The sequence below is a fragment of the Falco naumanni genome, chromosome 5 (genome assembly GCF_017639655.2).
Source record: "Falco naumanni isolate bFalNau1 chromosome 5, bFalNau1.pat, whole genome shotgun sequence".
Taxonomy (NCBI): Eukaryota; Metazoa; Chordata; class Aves; order Falconiformes; family Falconidae; genus Falco; species Falco naumanni.
In genome coordinates, this window is record NC_054058.1 from 72,977,682 (window position 1) to 72,996,231 (window position 18,550).

At 44.5% G+C, this 18,550-nt stretch overlaps 1 protein-coding gene across 1 annotated transcript in view; it reads right to left on the reverse strand.

Moving 5' to 3' along the window:
* Positions 1-5,494: 5,494 nt before the first annotated feature.
* The window catches only part of GOLGB1 (golgin B1), a 51,640-nt gene continuing 38,584 nt past the window's right edge, over positions 5,495-18,550 (reverse strand). The window contains exons 17-24 of the mRNA XM_040594315.1: positions 18,175-18,353; positions 16,825-16,990; positions 15,580-15,711; positions 11,770-11,928; positions 11,546-11,643; positions 10,740-10,874; positions 8,425-8,530; positions 5,495-7,193 (exon numbers count right to left, since the gene is read on the reverse strand). Coding sequence (XP_040450249.1) covers positions 7,059-7,193; positions 8,425-8,530; positions 10,740-10,874; positions 11,546-11,643; positions 11,770-11,928; positions 15,580-15,711; positions 16,825-16,990; positions 18,175-18,353 — 1,110 coding nt within the window. The 3' untranslated portion in view covers positions 5,495-7,058. The remainder of the gene's footprint in view (positions 7,194-8,424; positions 8,531-10,739; positions 10,875-11,545; positions 11,644-11,769; positions 11,929-15,579; positions 15,712-16,824; positions 16,991-18,174; positions 18,354-18,550) is intronic.

Consider the following 18,550-nt stretch of genomic DNA (forward strand, 5'->3'; position numbering starts at 1 on the left):
TGAATCACACTAGTTTGACACTAGATAAACATCTCAAACCAAAATAACTTCCTTTCTGAATGAGTCAAGTGAAGCAAGAAAAGTTCCTAGGGTAGCAATTTCTATTTGACACAAGGGCAAGATATTCAGTGCTTGGAACAGAGTAGAATATGTCAGTTGGAAGTGACCTACAACAATCATCTAGTCCAATTGCCTGACCACTTCAGGGCTGTCCAACAGTTAAAGCATGTTGTTAAGGGCATTGTCCAAACGCCTCTTCAACACTGACAGGCTTGGGGCATCAACCACCTTGCCAGGAAGCCTCATCCAGCATGTGACCACCCTCTTGGTAAAGACATGTTTCCTAATTTGACAGTGTCCTGGGTGACATCCTTGTCTCTAAATTGGAGAGACATGGATTTGACAGATGGACCACTCGGAGGATAGGGAATTGGTTGGATAGTTGTATTCAAAGAGTTGTAGTCAACAGTTTGATGTCCAGGTGGAGACCACTGACGAGCAGCATTCCTCAGGAGTCAGTATTGGGATTAGCACTGTTTAACATCTTTGTTGGTGACATGGACATTGGGATTAGGTGCAGCCTCAGCAAGTTTTCCAATGACCCCAAGCTGAGTGGTGTGGTTGACATGCTGGAGGGAAGGGATGCTGTCCAGAGGGACCTGAACAGGCCTGAGAGGTGGGCCTGTGCAAACCTCATCAAGACCAACAAGGCTCAGTGCAAGGTCCTGCATCTGGGTTGGTGCAATCCCAAGCATAAATGCAGGCTAGGCGGAGAATGGATTGAGAGCAGCCCTGAGGAGAAGGACTTGGGGGTGTTGGTGGATGAGAATCTCGGCATGACCCAGCAACATGCTGGGCTGCATCAGAAGAAGTGTGGGCAGCAGGCCGAGGGAGGTGATTCTGACCCTCTGCTTTCCTGAGACGCCACCTGCAGTACTGTGTTAAGCTCGAGGGGGCCCAACATAAAAAGGACATGGACATGTTGGAGTGAGTCCAGAGAAGGCCACAAAGATGATCAGAGGGCTGGAGCACCTCTCCTAGGCAGACAGGCTGAGAGAGTCAGGGCTGTTCAGCCTGGAGGAGAGAAGGCTCCGGGGAGACCTTAGGGCGGCCTTCCAGTACCTAAAGGGGCTGACAGGAAAGCTGGGGAGGGACTTTTTACAGGGGCCTGTAGGGATAGGACAAGGGGGAATGGCTTTAAGCTGAAAGAGGGCAGGTTTAGATTCGATATTGGGAAGAAATTCTTTACTGTGAGGGTGGCGAGGCGCTGGCACAGGCTGCCCAGAGGAGCTGTGGCTGCCCCATCCCTGGAAGTGTTCCAGGCCAGGTTGGACGGGGCTTGGAGCAACCTGGTCTAGTGGAAGGTGTCCCTGTCCCTGGCAGGGGGAGTTGGAACTAGATGGTCTTTAAGGTCCCTTCCAACCCAAACCATTCCATGACTGTATGAGTCTAATGTTCAGTCTGAACCGCCCCGATGCAACTTCGAACCATTCCCGTGCATCCTATCACTGGATCCCAAGGAGAAGAGCTCAGCACCTCGCTTTCCATGCCCCCTCCTCAGGAAGCTGCAGAGCAATGAGGTTGCTTCTCAGCCTTTCTCTGCAAACTAGACAAACCCAGAGTCCTCAGCCGGTCCTCAAAGGACGTGCCTTCCTGCTCTGTCACTAACTTTGTTGCCCTCCTCTGGATGCATTCAAGGACTTTAGCATCCTTTTAAAGTGGTGAGGCCCAGCACTGCACACAGTGCTCAAGGTGAGGCTGCACCAACGCTAAATACAGTGGGACAATCCCCTCCCTTGACTGCCTGGCCATTCAGCCAGTTCTTCACTCAACACCCTGTGTACCTGATCGTGTCACAGTGAGACAACTTGTCCAGAAGGATGCTGTGAGGGACAGTATCAAAAGACTTACTAAAATCCAGAAAAACTACACCCACCACCTTCCCTTGACCCACTAGGTGGGTGACCTTATCATAGAAAGATATCAAAGTAGTTAAACAGGACTTTGTGAACCCATGTTGACTGTGCCCGACTGCATTCTTCTTTACGTATCTTTCAATAGCACCCAGTACAATCTCCTTAATTTTTCCAGGTACTGAGGTTATACTCACCGGTCTGTAGTTTCCTGGGTCTTCCCTCACACCCTTCTTGTAAACGGGAATAACATTGGCTAGCTTCCACTCCGGGGAGGTGTCCCCAGACTCCCAAGACCTTTAGTGGATGATTGAGAGGGGTCCTGCCATAACATCCGCTAGCTCCTTCAGTACTCCGGGGTGAATCCCATCAGGCCCCATGGACTTGTGAACATTCAGCTGGTGCAGCTGGTCCCTTACAATTTCAGTGTGCACAAATGGAAAGTCATTGTTCATGCACTTGTGTTCCTCTGACTCAGGGGACCAGGCAGCCCAAGGTCTATCAATATTATTAAAGACTGAGATAAAATAAGCAGTGTGCCTCTGCTTTTTCTTTGCCCCTATTAGTCAGGTGACCATCTTCAACAAGGATCACTCCAATGTTTTCTTCAGACCTTCTCTTGCTACTTAAAAAAGCCTTTCTTGTTGTCTGACACAACAGTGGACTAGTTCAAAATCTGAGATTTGACCTTTAATGTCTTCTCCCTGCAAAGGTGAACCACAGCTCTGTAATTTTCCTGCAAAGTCTGACCTTACTTCCAGAGACCGTATAATTCCTTTTTCCTCTGGAGCTCTGCGAGGAGTTGTCTGTTCAGCCAAGCCGGCCTTTACTGCTTGCTTCACTTTCAACACAGTGGAATTGCCAGCTCCTGTGCTTCTAAAAGGTGCTTCTTAAACACTGACCAGCACTTGCCAACTCCTAAACCTTCAAAAGCAGATTTCCAGGGGACACTGCTAAGTAGCTCTCTGAATAGCTTGAAGTTTCCTCTCAAAATCCAGTGTAGCAACATTGCTGACCTTTTTTCTCATTACACCGAAAATTTTAAAATCAATGGTTTCACGATCACTGTGGCCAAGACAGCCACCTACCATCACATCTCCCATCAGCCCTTTTCTATTTAAACAAGTCTAGGAGGGCATCTTTCTGGTTGGCTCACTGAGTACTTGTAACAAGAAGTTGTCTTCCAATAACTTCAGGAATTTCCTAGACTTGCTCTTCACAGCAATATGAAATTCCCAGTTGATATTTGGGAAGTTAAAATCTTCCATAAGGACAAGGCCTATCAATCCACAGATTTCTTCTAAATGCCTACAGAATAACTCATCAATGCTGTCATCCTGGCTGGGCGATTGATAGTAGACACTTACTATGACATCTACTTTGTTTTCCACACCCTAATCCTCACCCAGAGGCTCTCAACCACATCACCGATAACTGTAAGGGCTGTACAGTAAAACCTCTCCCTTATATATAGTGCAACTCCTCTACCTCACCTGCCCTGGCTACCCCTCCTGAGCAGCCTATAGCTCTCCATCCCAGCACTCCGGTCTTGGGAGTCATTCCACCAAGTCTCACTGATACCAGTGATATGGAAATTACACATGCCAGCCACCGTAACAGGGTTCGACTCTAGGTTTCCACTGAATCAATAACCTGAAAAGAGATTCTTCTGTAAAGTCCTTACATTTGATTAATTATTTATTTTAATTTTTATTAATTAACTATTTTTATTAATAAACTAATTAATTATATTGTATCAATAGTGCTACAGCTCAAGCTGGGTGCCTCCGAAGAGGGACCTCAAACAAAGAAATCCCTGGGCAATCATACCCTTACAATCTAAATTCCCCACCCCTCATGTGACAGTTCAGACCAGTAGTTACATTAGGGTTGGGGTCTTCCTGTTCTTCACTGGGTCCTTTGACAGTCTCTAGGCAGGCTGTTTCTTATCTCTAAGGTTGCAGCTTCTGTTAATGAACATAGCTTCCATATCTTCTAACTTGAATTGTCTCTGAGGCGTTCTTTTACTTGACTAGCTAAAAGTTCAACATATCTAGGTGAAAGTTCCCAGCCTGTGGCCTAAGCCTTCAGCAAATTTAACTATTAATGCTAAGCAAGTTACACTAAACAAATTCTGTATTAGTAGTATACCAAATTGCACACCACCAATGACACCATAGCTCTGGGAACTGACCAACGCTTCCAGTTCATCCTGTTTGTTTCTCATACCGCACGTGTTGGTCTACAAGCATTTCAGATGTGCTGCTAAGCCCTCAGTACTCCCTGGAGCAGCGTAAATGCTACCATTAGCATTGCCACCCTCAGGCAATGCCATGCCAACCCTTGGCTTATCTTCAGTTCTCCTGTTAGTATCCCCTTGTCCCATTGATTCTAGTTTAAAGCCCTCTCAATGAGTCCTGCCACTTTACAAGCAAAGATGCATTTCTCCCATCGGGACAGGTGGATCCCGTCACACCACAGCATACCTTATGCTTTAAGGACTCTCCTGTTTCTATTAAAAAAAAAAAATCTGGTGGCGGCACCGGTTCTGGGGCCAGGTATCAATGTCTTAGGCGTGCCTGTTTCTTCCCATATCTCTCCCCATTGCTGGGAGGATTGAGGAAAACACTGCCTGTGCTCCTGAATCTTCCCAGGGCCCTGAAATCTCTTTTAATCAACCTTGGACTTCTTGTTGTTACATCACTAGTACCCACATGAAAGAGCTGGAGTAATAGTCTGAAAGCTGTACTAAGCTTGTCAGTTATCTGGTGACATCCCTCATTCAAGCCCCAGGGAGGCAGCCAACCTACCTGAAAAGAAGGTCTGATCTGCAAATGGGTACCTCCGTTCTGCACAGGAGGCAGTTACCTATGACCATGACTCACTGTTGCCTCTTCTCAGCACTGGTCTTAATGCAGCTCCTGTTGCGAGGGGTCAGTTGATCTGACCCTGGCGAGAGTGCTTGCAGAGGTTCCTCCTCTTCTCTCTCATCACATGCTTTGTCTGCCATACTCGGAGCCTCATACCTATTCTGTAAAGGAAATGGTAAGGAGGGTTCCTCTTACAGCTCTGCGCAGTAACCTGCTTCCACTATCCCTGGTAACACTGCTTTCCTCCTGGCACTAAAACAGATCCTGGACCTGCCTCAGTAGTGGCCATGCTGAATTGGCTTGTGTGTACTAGAGATGGCAAAGCACAGCTCTGTTGGTGATCTCCTTTTCAGACTCTACTGCAGATCAATCAAAAAACTAGGTTGGACAGGTCTATCAGAGAAAAAAAACAAAAAGCTGAAATGTTTGAAACAGGAAACATCTTTCATTAGGTCAAACCACAAAGCTGTTAGGTCAGACTATGATTATCAAATCACTAGTTCCTTCCGAGGCTTCATTTTATTTATTTACGTATTTACTCTAAGCTCTAACTGTTCCATTGGAAGGTACAAAATATTTAAATGTCTCTGAACCAGCAGATGCTTGTCTTATTTCAGTTCAGGAAAACATGGTGGTCCTGATAAGGTATGATACAGCAGCATTATAACCTTGAAAGACCTCTGACATTTACATGACAACACCACACAAATCCCATCTAAAAAATAATCTTTATTATATATACAGGAGCACATGCCCCAGGAAGCTATAGGCAAAGTATTTGGTCACTTGATTTTTATATAGTTGAGGAAGTCCACACAGATAATCAAGGATAGTGCACAAATGGATATATAATGCCAATGATCTGGACCTGCCAGAGATCCAGTTATTTTAGCTACCATGATGAAATCAATCCATCCTCAAACAGGCTAGAGAATCTTAGTTTACCAGCAGCATCAAATGAACTACCTCTTTCCCCATGGGAAAAATGTGACTTAATAATCTGGCAAGAAACAGATACAATCCTGGCAAGTACTCTGAACAGAATGACCACTTGGTGGTCTCTGACAGGGAACTCAGCTGGGTCTATCTTCTTTGCATTTAGGATTTTCCCTTTGGAAGACAGCAGTCTCAATTCCAGGACAAATTCAGGAATTCTTTAGAAAACACAGCTTTCCATATATCCTATAAGATCAAGTCCATTTGCATCAGTTTGCTTTAGATTCAGACAAGTCCAATGACCAGCACTAGCTTTCTACAACACACTTTTCCTAAAGCAGAGATGCCAGAAGGTTTCAGAACTCTAGTCCCTTCCTCAGCACAGGGGGAAAAGATTATTTCTGGAGCTTCTGCCTTTGATTTGGGCCCACATACCACATTATGGAACCCTTCAAAACAGTCTCTATGGGTTTAATCTTGTGACAAGGGTTCAGTGGACAAGAATGCAGGAGCATAGCTGCTCTCATTTCAAGAGGTATGCAAGCACCTTCCATTGTGAGAGGTGCACAGATGCTACAAACAGCAAGGTTATTAACTCTGAATAAAAAGTTTCTTGTTTCCTATTCCTTTTCATTCACTAGGTTACTGACATTATTTTACAGGCTTGTCAAGGCAGACATAGGGCTGCTTTTAAATGGAATGCTCAACACATCTGGATATACTAATTTTGGCCTTTCTTGAACAGGAGATGCAAATGAGCAGGAAACATAATTTTGGAATTCATGTTCCTTAAAGTGTCCACAACTTCCTTAGGATATGCATTTCAAACAGCACTGAGCCACAGAGCAAATCTAAGGAATGGAAGACAGGGAAGAAGCTTCTCTCTTTTTTACCTAGCTACCCAAATCACTGATTCAGTCTAAGAGGGGGAAGATCCTGCAGTTTCTAGAAGTGCTGAGCTATTTAAGCAACTCAAAAATATTTTTCTTATTCCCACCCACAGCACAATACTATATAAAATGAGTGGTGCTACGCCAGGTACATGAATAGATGTTGTCCTTGAAGCTTGTAGTGCAAGAACCCTGGCTCAGAAAACATGCCACTCATTTAAAAACACCAAAGCAATGGCAGATGTCCTGGAAACAGATCCCAAATATCAGCATCGGCTGCTGCACACTTCGATAGCAAGCAACCTAGGTGCAAGCTGCTGGGTGCAGCTGCTCCTTAAGGGCTGATTGAGAAAAAGAAGGCAGCTGGGTGAAGTGCTACCCTGTCAATAGGGAATGCAGGACCTCATTACACAGAGGGCTGCGGCTCAAGAAGAAGCTGTTATTCCTGTTCATAGGTGGCCTGTAAAGCACAGGAAGAGCAGGACATGAAGAGCAAGCAGATACATGGCCACTAGCAGAGGCAAGTGGGTCCGGGAACGGAAGAGAGAGCGTAACAGGCGTCGTAATCCAAGGATATTCCGAGTCTGGAAGAGTAAAAGAGAGACCAGTCAGTACCAGGAATGGCTATGTCCCCAGCTGCCTTCACTCAGAGCTCTCCAAACCATGAAAATAAGTTTAAGATAAGTAGTATGAACCTTCCCAAACCCATTCCACTGTTGGACTCGACCTCTAGAGCCAGCCCTCAGTGAAATGTTCCCCTTCCCCTGTTCTCTGCAGGTTTCTCATGAACCAGCAATCTCCAATTTTCCTTGAGAAAGGGTGACAGAATGCAGAACATCTCCCTCTAATATTTGATCTCTACAAATTTCTAGCCCCTCTGAGTGAAATATAAACAAATGGATTGATGTTACTTTTCTGCTAGAACCTTGAGCTACTAGGAATTCTGCTTCACTCTCCGGCCTAGAAGAGTTACTATTTGTTGTGTTCTTTCACCCTTGCAGCTGAAAGGACTTCTGAAGCTGTTGAACAAGCTGCTGCAGAGTGACCTCGCTCTACAGGGGCCCTTCCAGGAGTCCTCAGACAATATAACATCTACTGGGAAAGTTCCAATAGAAAGAAAACTGCCTATTCTAGTAACAAACCTTTGTGCATGAGCACAAAGTAGTGTCCAGTTATGGCTCTTGCCATAATTCTGCTGATGCTGCTCTTGAGAGCACCACCCCCAAACCTTGAAGAGACCAGAGAGCAAAGACTTCAGCAGGGCTTCATCTGTAGCAAAACAGGACAGGTGACTGCCAGGCTGTCATTCAGAACCGTGAAAAATGAACTCTCCACTTTGGCTCCCAGCCTGACTGACACAGGTTTGAAAGACAGTGAGTGAGGAAAAACTGAGATTGTCCCTAATCAAAAGGACAGACTCTCCAGGCATCTCAGATGCTAGGGCCAGTTACACTACACTTCTTACGCATGAGATTGCCCACTGTTTGCACAGACTGCCTATCTGCTCACTACTGAGGCCTTGAATATTCCACAAAGAACCTGGGACAACATTTTAGGCATAGGCAATGCTAGCCTACATTTTAGGGAGCTCTGAAACTTACTCTGCTTATGCAGGCCACAGCAGAGCCACAATCAGAACAGTGTGTGGCTTTTGGTGTTGCAAACAGAGCAAGACCAGAGCAGAAACCTACAGAAACCCAGATTTGAATGTGCCTACAGAAGGATTTGACTGCTATAGGTACACGGTTTTCAGTTCACGTTTTCTTGCATAAGCCAGGGCTCACATTATTAACAGCTGTGAATGTAAATTCTTACTTGGCTGGAATTATTATCCATGGAGTCAATCAGCAAGGAATGCTCATGACCTGGAGCCATATCAATGCTAGCACTTAAGGAAGATGTCCAATCATTTGACTGCAACCTGCAGCAGAAAACAATGAAATTAAATTCAGTTTCTTATGATGCCCCAAACCAACACTGTAGACAAGTTTAGGAAAAGAGGCATTTCTCAAAAAGTAATCAACCATTGGAAGCAAGTCATGGCCTCACTTGACAAGAACTCGTTCCATTCGTACAACTGTAGTGCCTCCTGAGCTCAAGTTCGTCAGGAGGACTGGGTGACCCAGGTAGCAGCAGTTCTCCCTGCTCCACCAGGCTGGTGAAACTGTAAGAAAGCAGGCACATTGTGCTCTCCATGCCAGTTATACCTGCTCAAGTGACTGGCACTTCCTGTGCCCACCGTCACGGCCATAGCCAGAGAGAAAGGTAGAACTCCCATACTGCATGATGTGCAGATCACCATTCCTCTCCAGTAGACAGGACAATTCAGCTGCTGACAGTGGAGCCCTTTCTTACCTGATTTTTATCCTGTCACTTCAAAACTGTTTTTTTTAGGTGCTGTTTTTTGCCTTTTGTCTTCCAGGAATTTTGAACTCTAACTTAGTTAAGGTCTCTGTGTTCTACATGAGGCTTTTCAAGTGAAATCTCACAGTGTGTGACTTGAAGGAAGCCAGGGCAGATGATTTAACTGTGTATTTTAAATTCCCTGAAATTATTCTGGAAGTCAGCTCTGGTCCCAATAATGCTGGTTCTTACTATTTTTTAGTGACAGATATTCAGGATTGGCAAGATACTACTAAGGGGTGAAATGTGGAAGCAACACTGTCATATCTTCAGGCTAGCATTGGTTAGTGAAGGGAAATCAGTTGCAGAAGGGTTTCATAGACTTGAACGCTAGAAGGGGCTACAGTTGTCTGTGTTGTATAGCAATTACCAGGGAACTTCATCCAAAATTCTTCCATACAGACCATTATTGTTTTGCTGAATTAGCATGTGTGTCAGAAGAAAATTTCTGTTTTCATGTAAAAGACTCCAACAGTGATGTTAATTTTAACTACCAGGAAATGCACAGCACAAGTGCCTACAATCAAGTTACATGATAAAACCCAAGGAGAAGCACATATTTCTATAACATGTGACTTACTGCATCCTGATCCTCACATCTAGTCTAGGTCAGCCTCCTTTTCTCTGCTGACTATAAGGGCATCTGTCAAGTAACCCGAGATACACAGTGTATTGGGTATAAATGGCAAGATTTTGGTACCGGGAGTCGCAAGGGAGAGCTGTATGGCAGGGGGCCGTGAAGGGCTCTGTACCAGTCACAGCCGGTTACAGTTGACTTAGCAACGAATGACGCCTCGCTGTGTGCCAAAACTACAGCCAAAGGAGTATATGGTCTCTGCTCAAACATATTTAACAAAAGGTAGTAGCTGCTAGGGGAAGAGGAAGTGAGTAAGGAACAAGGAGCAGCAGACAGAAATCACTACATACTGACCCCAGCCTCCTGCACTGCCCTTTGCCTCACCAAGGGGACTAAGCAAAATGTGCAGTGCAAACAGTGGGACTAGGAAGAGGGGAGGAGAGGTGTCTAGAGCAAAGTTGAGCCTGGGAAAGGCACAGGGGAAGTGTTTTACCTGTGTTTAATTGTTTCTTAATACCAAAATTAATTAAAACTTTATGTTAATTTGCAATACATTAAAACTGAATGACATTCCTCAAGTCAAGACTGTTTCGCCCAGGACAGACAGGTGCTTACTGAGGAGACAAATCACCTGGAAGTACAAAAATTCCTCTTCTGCCTTCACCCAATTCCAAGTCTCCAAATCATATTTTCCAGTAGTTAATTTAACTCATTGAGAAAGCTGGCATCTCTTTTCTAGTCAAAATTTGTCTTAATGTCTAGTCCGCTGTCTCATTCTAGCTTTGTCTACAATTGAACAACAGTCTGAACATCAGGAAACTTTTTTTTTTTAACTGTAAGAGTGTCTGAGCATTGGCACAGGTTGCCCAGGGAGCTTGCGTAGTCTTCATCCTTGGGGATACTCAAGCACTGTCTGGGTTTGATCCTGGGCAACTGGCTCTAGGTAGCCCTGCTGGAGCAGCAGCATTGGACCCAATGACCTGCAGAGGTCCCTTCCACAACCTCAACCATTCTGTGATAGACAAGGTATAGTCATTTCTATGTGCCTAAGTGACATTTGACAGAAGTAGGTAATGAAGTGCAGACGAACACAGAGCTAGGATCACCCTACTTTTATGGTGATACTGCCTGTTTGTTCAAGCTCCCTCACCTCCTGATCTGATCCTGTGCTGCAGAGAGCGCCTCCTCTACAGCAAGACGACGATCCCGTTCTTCCTCCAGCTGCTCCTCTAAATACCTCAAATCCTGCTTTGTGCTGCTATGTAAATGTTCTGTTTCGGACAACCTGTCAGAAAATAACCAATCATATACCAAAACAAGGGCTAATTCATGGACTATTATTCTGTTTCTGTAGTATTCATTGATGCAGTATGTGAACAGACTCCAGTTCCCTTCCACTTCACACAGAAGACTTGGTTATCTCTTATTAATATTTAAATTACTTGGAAAGCAAAAGAGAAAATAAATCTCTTGAAACTTCTGTGTCACATCAGGAAGGAGCTTCTTGGGTCTGTCACCTGTGGCCCCACCTTCTGAAAATTATTTTGAAAGGACATCAGCAATCACGTGCTAGATCTTAGTTCCAGAAGGTTACAAGGAATCATGTGCTAGGTCTCAATTCCAGACGCTCTCAAGCTGCCAGCCTTGAGACCAGGACCACTGATACACTTCAGCAGTTACTGAGGGACCCAGCCCATGAAATCAAAGATGCTCATTTGGCTGGTGATGGTTAGCTGGAATTGCTGCTGCATGTTGTCTCTTCATTTTTTGAAGTCCTACCCAAAAAGATACCTAACAACAGCTGTCAAGTGCATAGAATAGCCCCTCCACTTCCACAAGGTGTGGAACTGAATTCTCCCAACACTCTGACAGAAAGTAACAGAAACAGCCTCATCACTAGCCTAAAGACCTCCATCAGGACTACCATTCCCAAGCGTTTTCTCAGGCTTTCTTTACCTCAGCTGCAACTCTTGCAGTTCTGGTGTGTAACTGCCTCTCTGAGGCTCATTCTTTTCTTGGGGTGCTCCTGGAGCAGCATCTGTTGTAAACAGCTCCTGAAAGAAAGCACAAATGTATGGTAGATAGCACTGAAGAGGATAAAAAGTAGCTACAACGCTGCAGTTAGTGGAGCCATCCGCAATAAGATTTTCCCTCCCTTACACCAAGACGACCACCCTTACCATGCCCTTGTCTGCAGACTGCAGCTCCTGAAGCTGCCTTTCAAGCACCATGCAGCGGTTCAGCACCTCACTGTAGTGCTGATGGCTCTCACAGATGTTCCGACTGCTACCTCGCAGCTGGAGGGAGAGGGCATTTTTCTCCTCAAAGACCTGAGACAGCTGAGAAGAGAACACAACGGCTAAGTAAAGAACTCTTATTTTTGTGAAAGCAAAATTGTCCTCTGTGTAACTGAGGGTGAGAATTCTATTGAGAAGATGGGAACTGCCACACTGCAGGTTACAAAGATCAGTGACAATCTCCAACAGTAGCTTGTGGCTAAGGAAAACATCAACATGATGTACAGAATAAAACATTTCCAAAACAAGATTTCTAAAGTGCTGAGACTGACCTAAACCTTTCCAAAATATCATCAATAAATTATGATTTTATATTCTTCCTTTCTCCTTAAATGCAACTCTCTTTCTGAAGATTGCTAAATTCTGAGTCTTCCATTTCAACATGGGAATAGGATACTGCACTGAAGTACAGAAACTTTTTCAATATCGCAGGCAGCACTGAAGACTGCCAGCATGTCTTCCAATGGAGGTACTTCCTTCAGGAGTCTAGAAAGCAAAAGGCTAGAAAGAACTACTGACAATAGAAACAGAACTCGGGAACAACTTTCTTCACATAATCTTGCTCTCTGGTCCCTTTGTCTGGTGTCCCTCTCCCTCCTCCTGCTCTCCCCTCCACCATCCCTTCCCTCATTGTTCCTCTGCCAACCTGCCCTCTCTCTCCCCTCTCCTCCTCTGTCTTCCTTCTCCCTCCTCCTTTCTCTCTCTGGTCACTTTAGAGAAAGGGCACTAAAATTCAGTGGCAGAAAAGTTACTGATTCAGACACTACTGTCACTGATCCTCCTGAATGTGATCTATATACAGCCTGGAATACCCCTCTGGTCCATTCAGGTCAGCCGTCCCAGTTATGACCTCTCCCAAGCTCTTGCCCACCCTGGCCTCCTCACTACAGGGAGAGCAGAGTGAGAAATAGAAAAGGCCTTAATGCTGTGCAAGCACTGTTCAGCAACAGCTAATACATTGGTGTGTTATCTGCACTGCTTTAGTCACACAGCTGTAACACCACACCCCAGGGGCTGCTATGAAGAAAATTAACTCCAACCCAGCTCCAGTACATAAAGCTTTTAACATCATCACCTACAGTATTCACATTTGGAAACTAAGGAACTATGAAGTAGACAAATTAACTGCTGCATAGTCAAAAACTAGCTGGACCACTGGACTCAAAGGCAGTGATAAATGGCTTGAGAGCCAGCAGTGAGCAGAATACTCCTGGGGCCCACCTGGGGCACATATTGCTCAACATTGACAGCAATATAAGTTACGACACAGATCATAGCATCAGCAAGTTCGCAGCCAATATTGAATTTTAAGGAGTGGCTCACATGACAAAGATCAAAATGTCAACCTGGAGGGACCTTAAGAAACTTGAGGATTGGGCCAACAGAGATCTCAAGTTCAATAAGGGAAACAGCAAACTTCTGCATCTGAGGCAAAACCCATGCGTCAGTACAGATCGGGAAAAGGCTGCCGAGGCAACAGCTCTGCTGTAAAGCACCAGGGAGCAGCTGCCCTGCTGAATACAAGCCAAGAGTACATCCTCATTGTGAACAAGGCAAACTTGTCTGCTGGCCTACATTAGGAGAAGCAAGGCCAGCGGATTGAGGGAAGCTATTGCCTGCTCTGCTTGGTACCGGTAAGACTATATCTGGAACCCTGGGACTGGTTTTAGGTCACTCATTTTCATTTGGGGAGGTCCCAGTTGACTGGAGGTTCGCATGATGCCCATCTACAGGAAGGGCCAGAAGGGGATCTGGGAACTGCAGGGCTGTCAGCCTGACCTTGGTGCTGGGGAAGGTTATGGAGCAGATCACTCTGGGTGCCATTACATGGCACATACAGGACAACCAGGTGACAGGCCCAGACACCACGGGCTTATGAAAGGCAGGTCCTGATCGACTAAGCTGATCTCCTTCTACAACAAGGTGACCCACTTAGTGGATGTGCTGGTTTTGGCTGGGATAGAGTTAATTTTCTTCTTAGTAGTTGATGCTATGTTTTTGATTTAGTATGAGAGCAATGTTGATAGCAACAACTAAACCATCAGTGTGTTAAGTAGCGCTGAATCTAAATCAAGGACTTTTCATTTTCCGTGCTCTGCCAGTGAGCAGGTGCACAAGAAGTTGGGAGGGGACGCAGCCAGGACAGCTGACCCGAACTAGCCAAAGAGATGTTCCGTATCATGGGATGTCATGCTCAGTACATAAACTGGGGGGAGTTGGCCAGGGGCCACTGACCACTGCTTAGGCACTTGCTGGGCATCAGTTAGCAGGTGGTGACCAACTGTATTGTGCATTACTTGGGTTTTTTCTCCCTCCCACCTCCACCTTGTGTTTAATTCCTCCCTCTCTCTCTCTTTTTCATCACAATTACAAATGTACTCTGTGATATTATTATTTTAATTTATTTTAGTTATTAAATTGTTCTTATCTCAACCCATGAGTTTTACCTTCTTCTGATCTTCCTCCTCATCCCACTGGGGTGGGGCAGGGACGGGGAGTGAGGGAGCAGCTGTGTGGTACTTAGTTGCTGGCTGGGGTTAAACCACAACAATAATACAGAGAGGTTTTTGTTATTGCTGAGCAGAGCTTACACAGAGTCAAGGTCTTTTCTGCTTCTTACACCACTGCACCAGCAAGAAGGCTGCGGGCACAAGAAGCTGGGAGGGGATACAGCTGGGACAGCTGACCCCAACTGACCAAAATGATATTCCAGACCATATGACATCATGCTCAGTATATAAAGCTGGGGGAAAAAGGAGGAAGTGGGGGACACATTTAGAGTTATGACATTTGTCTTCCCAAGTAACTGTTATGTGTGATGGAGTCCTGCGTTCCTGGAGATGGTTGAACACCTGCCTGCTGATGGGAAGTCAGTCTATTCTCCCAAGTTACAAATGATAGGTCAAGAGCCAATGGCCTCAAGTTGTGCCAGGGGAAGTTTAGATTCTACATTAAGAAAAATTTCTTCACCAAAAGGCTTGTCAAGCATTGTAACAGGCTGTGCAGGACAGTGGTTGAGTCACCATCCCTGGAGGTATTTAAAAGACATGTAGATGTGGCACTTAGGGACATGGCTTAACTGTGGACTTGGCAGTGTTAGGTTAACAGTTGGGCTCTAATCTCTTCAGGGTCTTTTCCAACCTAAAGGATTCTAGAATGGATAGAGAAATGGGAAGTAGTCCAGGAAAAGGGTGCTAAGATCATCAAGGGATTGGAAAAGGTGATGCTTGTAACAGCTTGGCTGCTTCAGCGTGCTAAAGAGGAGGCTAAAGGCTCATTTTATAATAGCTTACAATTAAACTAAAGGGAGTCATAAAGTAGATAGAGCTAAACTCTTTTTGATAGTGGCAGATAATATAAAAAGGGGCTGTAGACATTTAAAAAAATATCTGCATTAAAAGTGTAAAGCAGCATTGGACAAGGGCCCAGAGAGGTTCTGGAATCTCTCTTTTTTTCTCCACTCAGTTAGGCGAAGTCATGGGTGACCCAATCTAGTGCTGCTTTGAGGAACAGAGGGATATACAAGATCATCTGCAGAAGTCTCTTAACTAGTATTTCTGATTTTGTTACTTCACTGAATGCCCACAAGAACAGAGAGATTCACTCCTGCTCCCTGAGCCCTATTCAAGCCTACCCTCTTCTCCACATTCCTCATCCCAGACTCTGCAAGCAAGTATAAAATATGATCGGTACCTTGCTGTTTAACTGCTGAATTCTGAGCTCTTTTTGGTGCAGTTCTTTGAGGCTGTCATTCAGCTGGGCCTGGAGATGTTTTGTCTCTGTTTCTAGGCTTGAGAAGTCCCCTCTCAGAACTTCTGAAGACATCTGCCAGGAAAAGAACAACGCAAAATATACTGCACACCTGACAACCCACTCTTGTATTAGTCCTCTCTGTTTAGTATTCCAGGGTCAAAGCCCAACATTATCCCTAGGCCTGGAACTTGGTCTGCTCAGGCAAAACAACAAATGGGGACTAAACAGAAATATCCTAAAAGCCATCTGAAAACCCAAACAATTATGAAAGATCACTGAACTTGCACATACAATGGGTCCTTCTCAAAAGTGGTCTTAAAGCTGTGTACAGTACAGGAAGGGAAAAAAACCCGATGTAAATAAGAAAAACAAAGGAAAACCCAAAGCAACGTCCCCATTGCTCTCATTCAACACAGACTAAAAGGTTAGCACTGAGGCATTCTCCTGGAAAGCACCACATGCACATTGCTCTTTGCATATATGCACGTATACATCAAAGGGACAAGGGAAGATTTTCTCCCTTCTCCATTGACATAAAAGCTTCTCACTGGAACGTTACAGATGTAGGCAGGAGAGTTCTCCTCTTACTCGTAATGATATTGTACAGGCAGCACACAAGTGTTTTTCCCTAGAACAAGCAAAATACTCAACATTATTCCATTCCACTTTTAGGAGTGTGATACAAGAGAAAGAGGCAGAAAGTCCCAAGTTCAATCCTCAGCCTCTCTAGGCTGAAGTCAGGATTGTAGATCCCCGTCGCAGTAAAAACAGCAATAAAAATTCATAGTAAACTTAAAAATTACAACATGACATCGTGACAATGTGACAAGAACTAAACCAGAAGATCTGATTCAAATACAGTGGAACAAGCAATCCTAAAATAGCCAGGAAGACCAACCTGATAAGTTCCATACTGCTTAGAAGGACCTAGGGGGCCTAGGAAGCCCTGTCTCTTTCTCTCTTGAAACATTATGAACCACAAACTAAGGGAAGAGCACAGAAGAGTAGGTCAGAGTTTTCTAAAGGTTTTCAGTGATCCAACTTGCATTTTTGGTATAGTCCTTGGAGGTCACACAACAAAATCCGATACTGCAGTCTGTACAAACTGAATACAAGCAACAATACAAGGCTGAATTTCAAGCCCCACATCTCCATGTGATAAAGAGTCTGTGTATTTCCACCCACCTTTGTTTGGTACTGCTCCTCTACAACATGAGATTTGCCGAGGGACAGTTTCATTTCTTGTGTGATCCTTTGTAAATGGCTCAGTTGCTTGTCCTTTTCTGCTATGGCCATCAGGTAATGTTCCTTTATGCTGCTGTTCTGCTTTTCCCAGGTAGTTTTCTCTTGTCTGCCCAGTACGACACAAAGGAAATTAGCAGGAAGTTACCACTATCACTTATGATATCCAGGTATCCTGCTCAGAATGAGCTGAGGATGATTATATTTGCTATCATCACCCCTTGCCAGAAATAAAGTTTCATAACTAAACCAAACCAAAATAACCCACTTATGTACAGGAACCTTAAAATCAAGTTTAAGGAAGCATTCTATATTTTGCTCAATCCTGCAGATTGTTCAGTGCTTACACAATTGGTACTCCTGAAGATTGTTTTGATCTTAGTGCACAGAGAGTTTTGTCAAGCAAGTCATTGACAATGACACTTGTCATCATAACATTATCGTTGCCTCAGTCAAATATGCACCAGAACCACAGTACTGATCCCAACATGCAAACTTGAGGCCTAAGCTTCATTTACGTTGTAGAAGCTAGACAGGGGAAAAAAATATCCCTTTTATCAGGAGATAAATAAAATTTGTAAACTGCTTCAAGACTACAAGATCTTAAGTGTTAGTTTGAGGGTCAGACTGGGGGCAGGGGGAGAGGGAAGGACCACTATAAGTTTTTATATCACTTTGGACAAAGATAAACCATATATCCTTCCACCGAAACCCCAAACCCTTTTACTCCAGGTTCAGTCATTCTTAGAGGGATCGCTGAAGTACCTGAAAGGACTGTTTTCCCCTTTTTAGAACCGAGCATATTTGTCTGACTAGTTTCAGTCCACTCGGAAATGACAATTTACTAGACTTGAATTACACACTTTTTTAAAAATAGAAGACACAAAGCAAGTGAAACGAAGGATTATACAGTCATACAAAATGAGTTTTTTCTAAACAATGGTATCAGTGGGATACATAAGTTCCAATACAAGAAACTGTCTGTCTTCTCTCGAACAGGTGATATTGGCCACCACTAGATGAAGGAAATAAAAATGAAGAGGTCATTGATCTATTTCACACAGGCATTTCCTTCCAATATGCTGGGCTGTAATCCTTTGCCCTAAGCCTGAGGCAAAAGCTGAACAAGGGAAGCGTGTGCCCACCCCCAAACAGGGCAAAGTGAGTGACAGCTGACACAGGTAAGGCTGAGCTTCTCGATGCTTTCTTTGCCTTTTGTCCACAAGTGCTCTTAGAAAGAAAGAAACAGCACATTTGTATCTCTGAGGCAGCGAGAAGGCAGACAATTCTCACCTAAGTTGCTGGAGCTCCTGCTGGTAGAAAATGCTTTCTTGCTTCAGCTGTTCTTGAAGAAGCTGCTGTTTGTCTGCGTCTTGCTGATATTCCTGCAGTTGTGCTTTTAAGCGAGAATTTTCAGCTGATTCTACCCCGACGAGTATGTATTGCTGCTGCAGATTCTTCAGCTCTCTGACCTTTAATTGAAAGGAAACATCAGTGTGTGTGATAACTGAGCAAGCAGCTAGGTTCATTACTTACAAGTGTTTAAAAGCATTTCTCTGTGGCATCTGGAGAAAAAAAAGTCATTCAGATGACAGAGAAAGTAGAAACTGAATCAGTGATTAGAGCAGTCTACTAAAAACTGCTCAGAAAAAAAACCCTCAGAGAATTC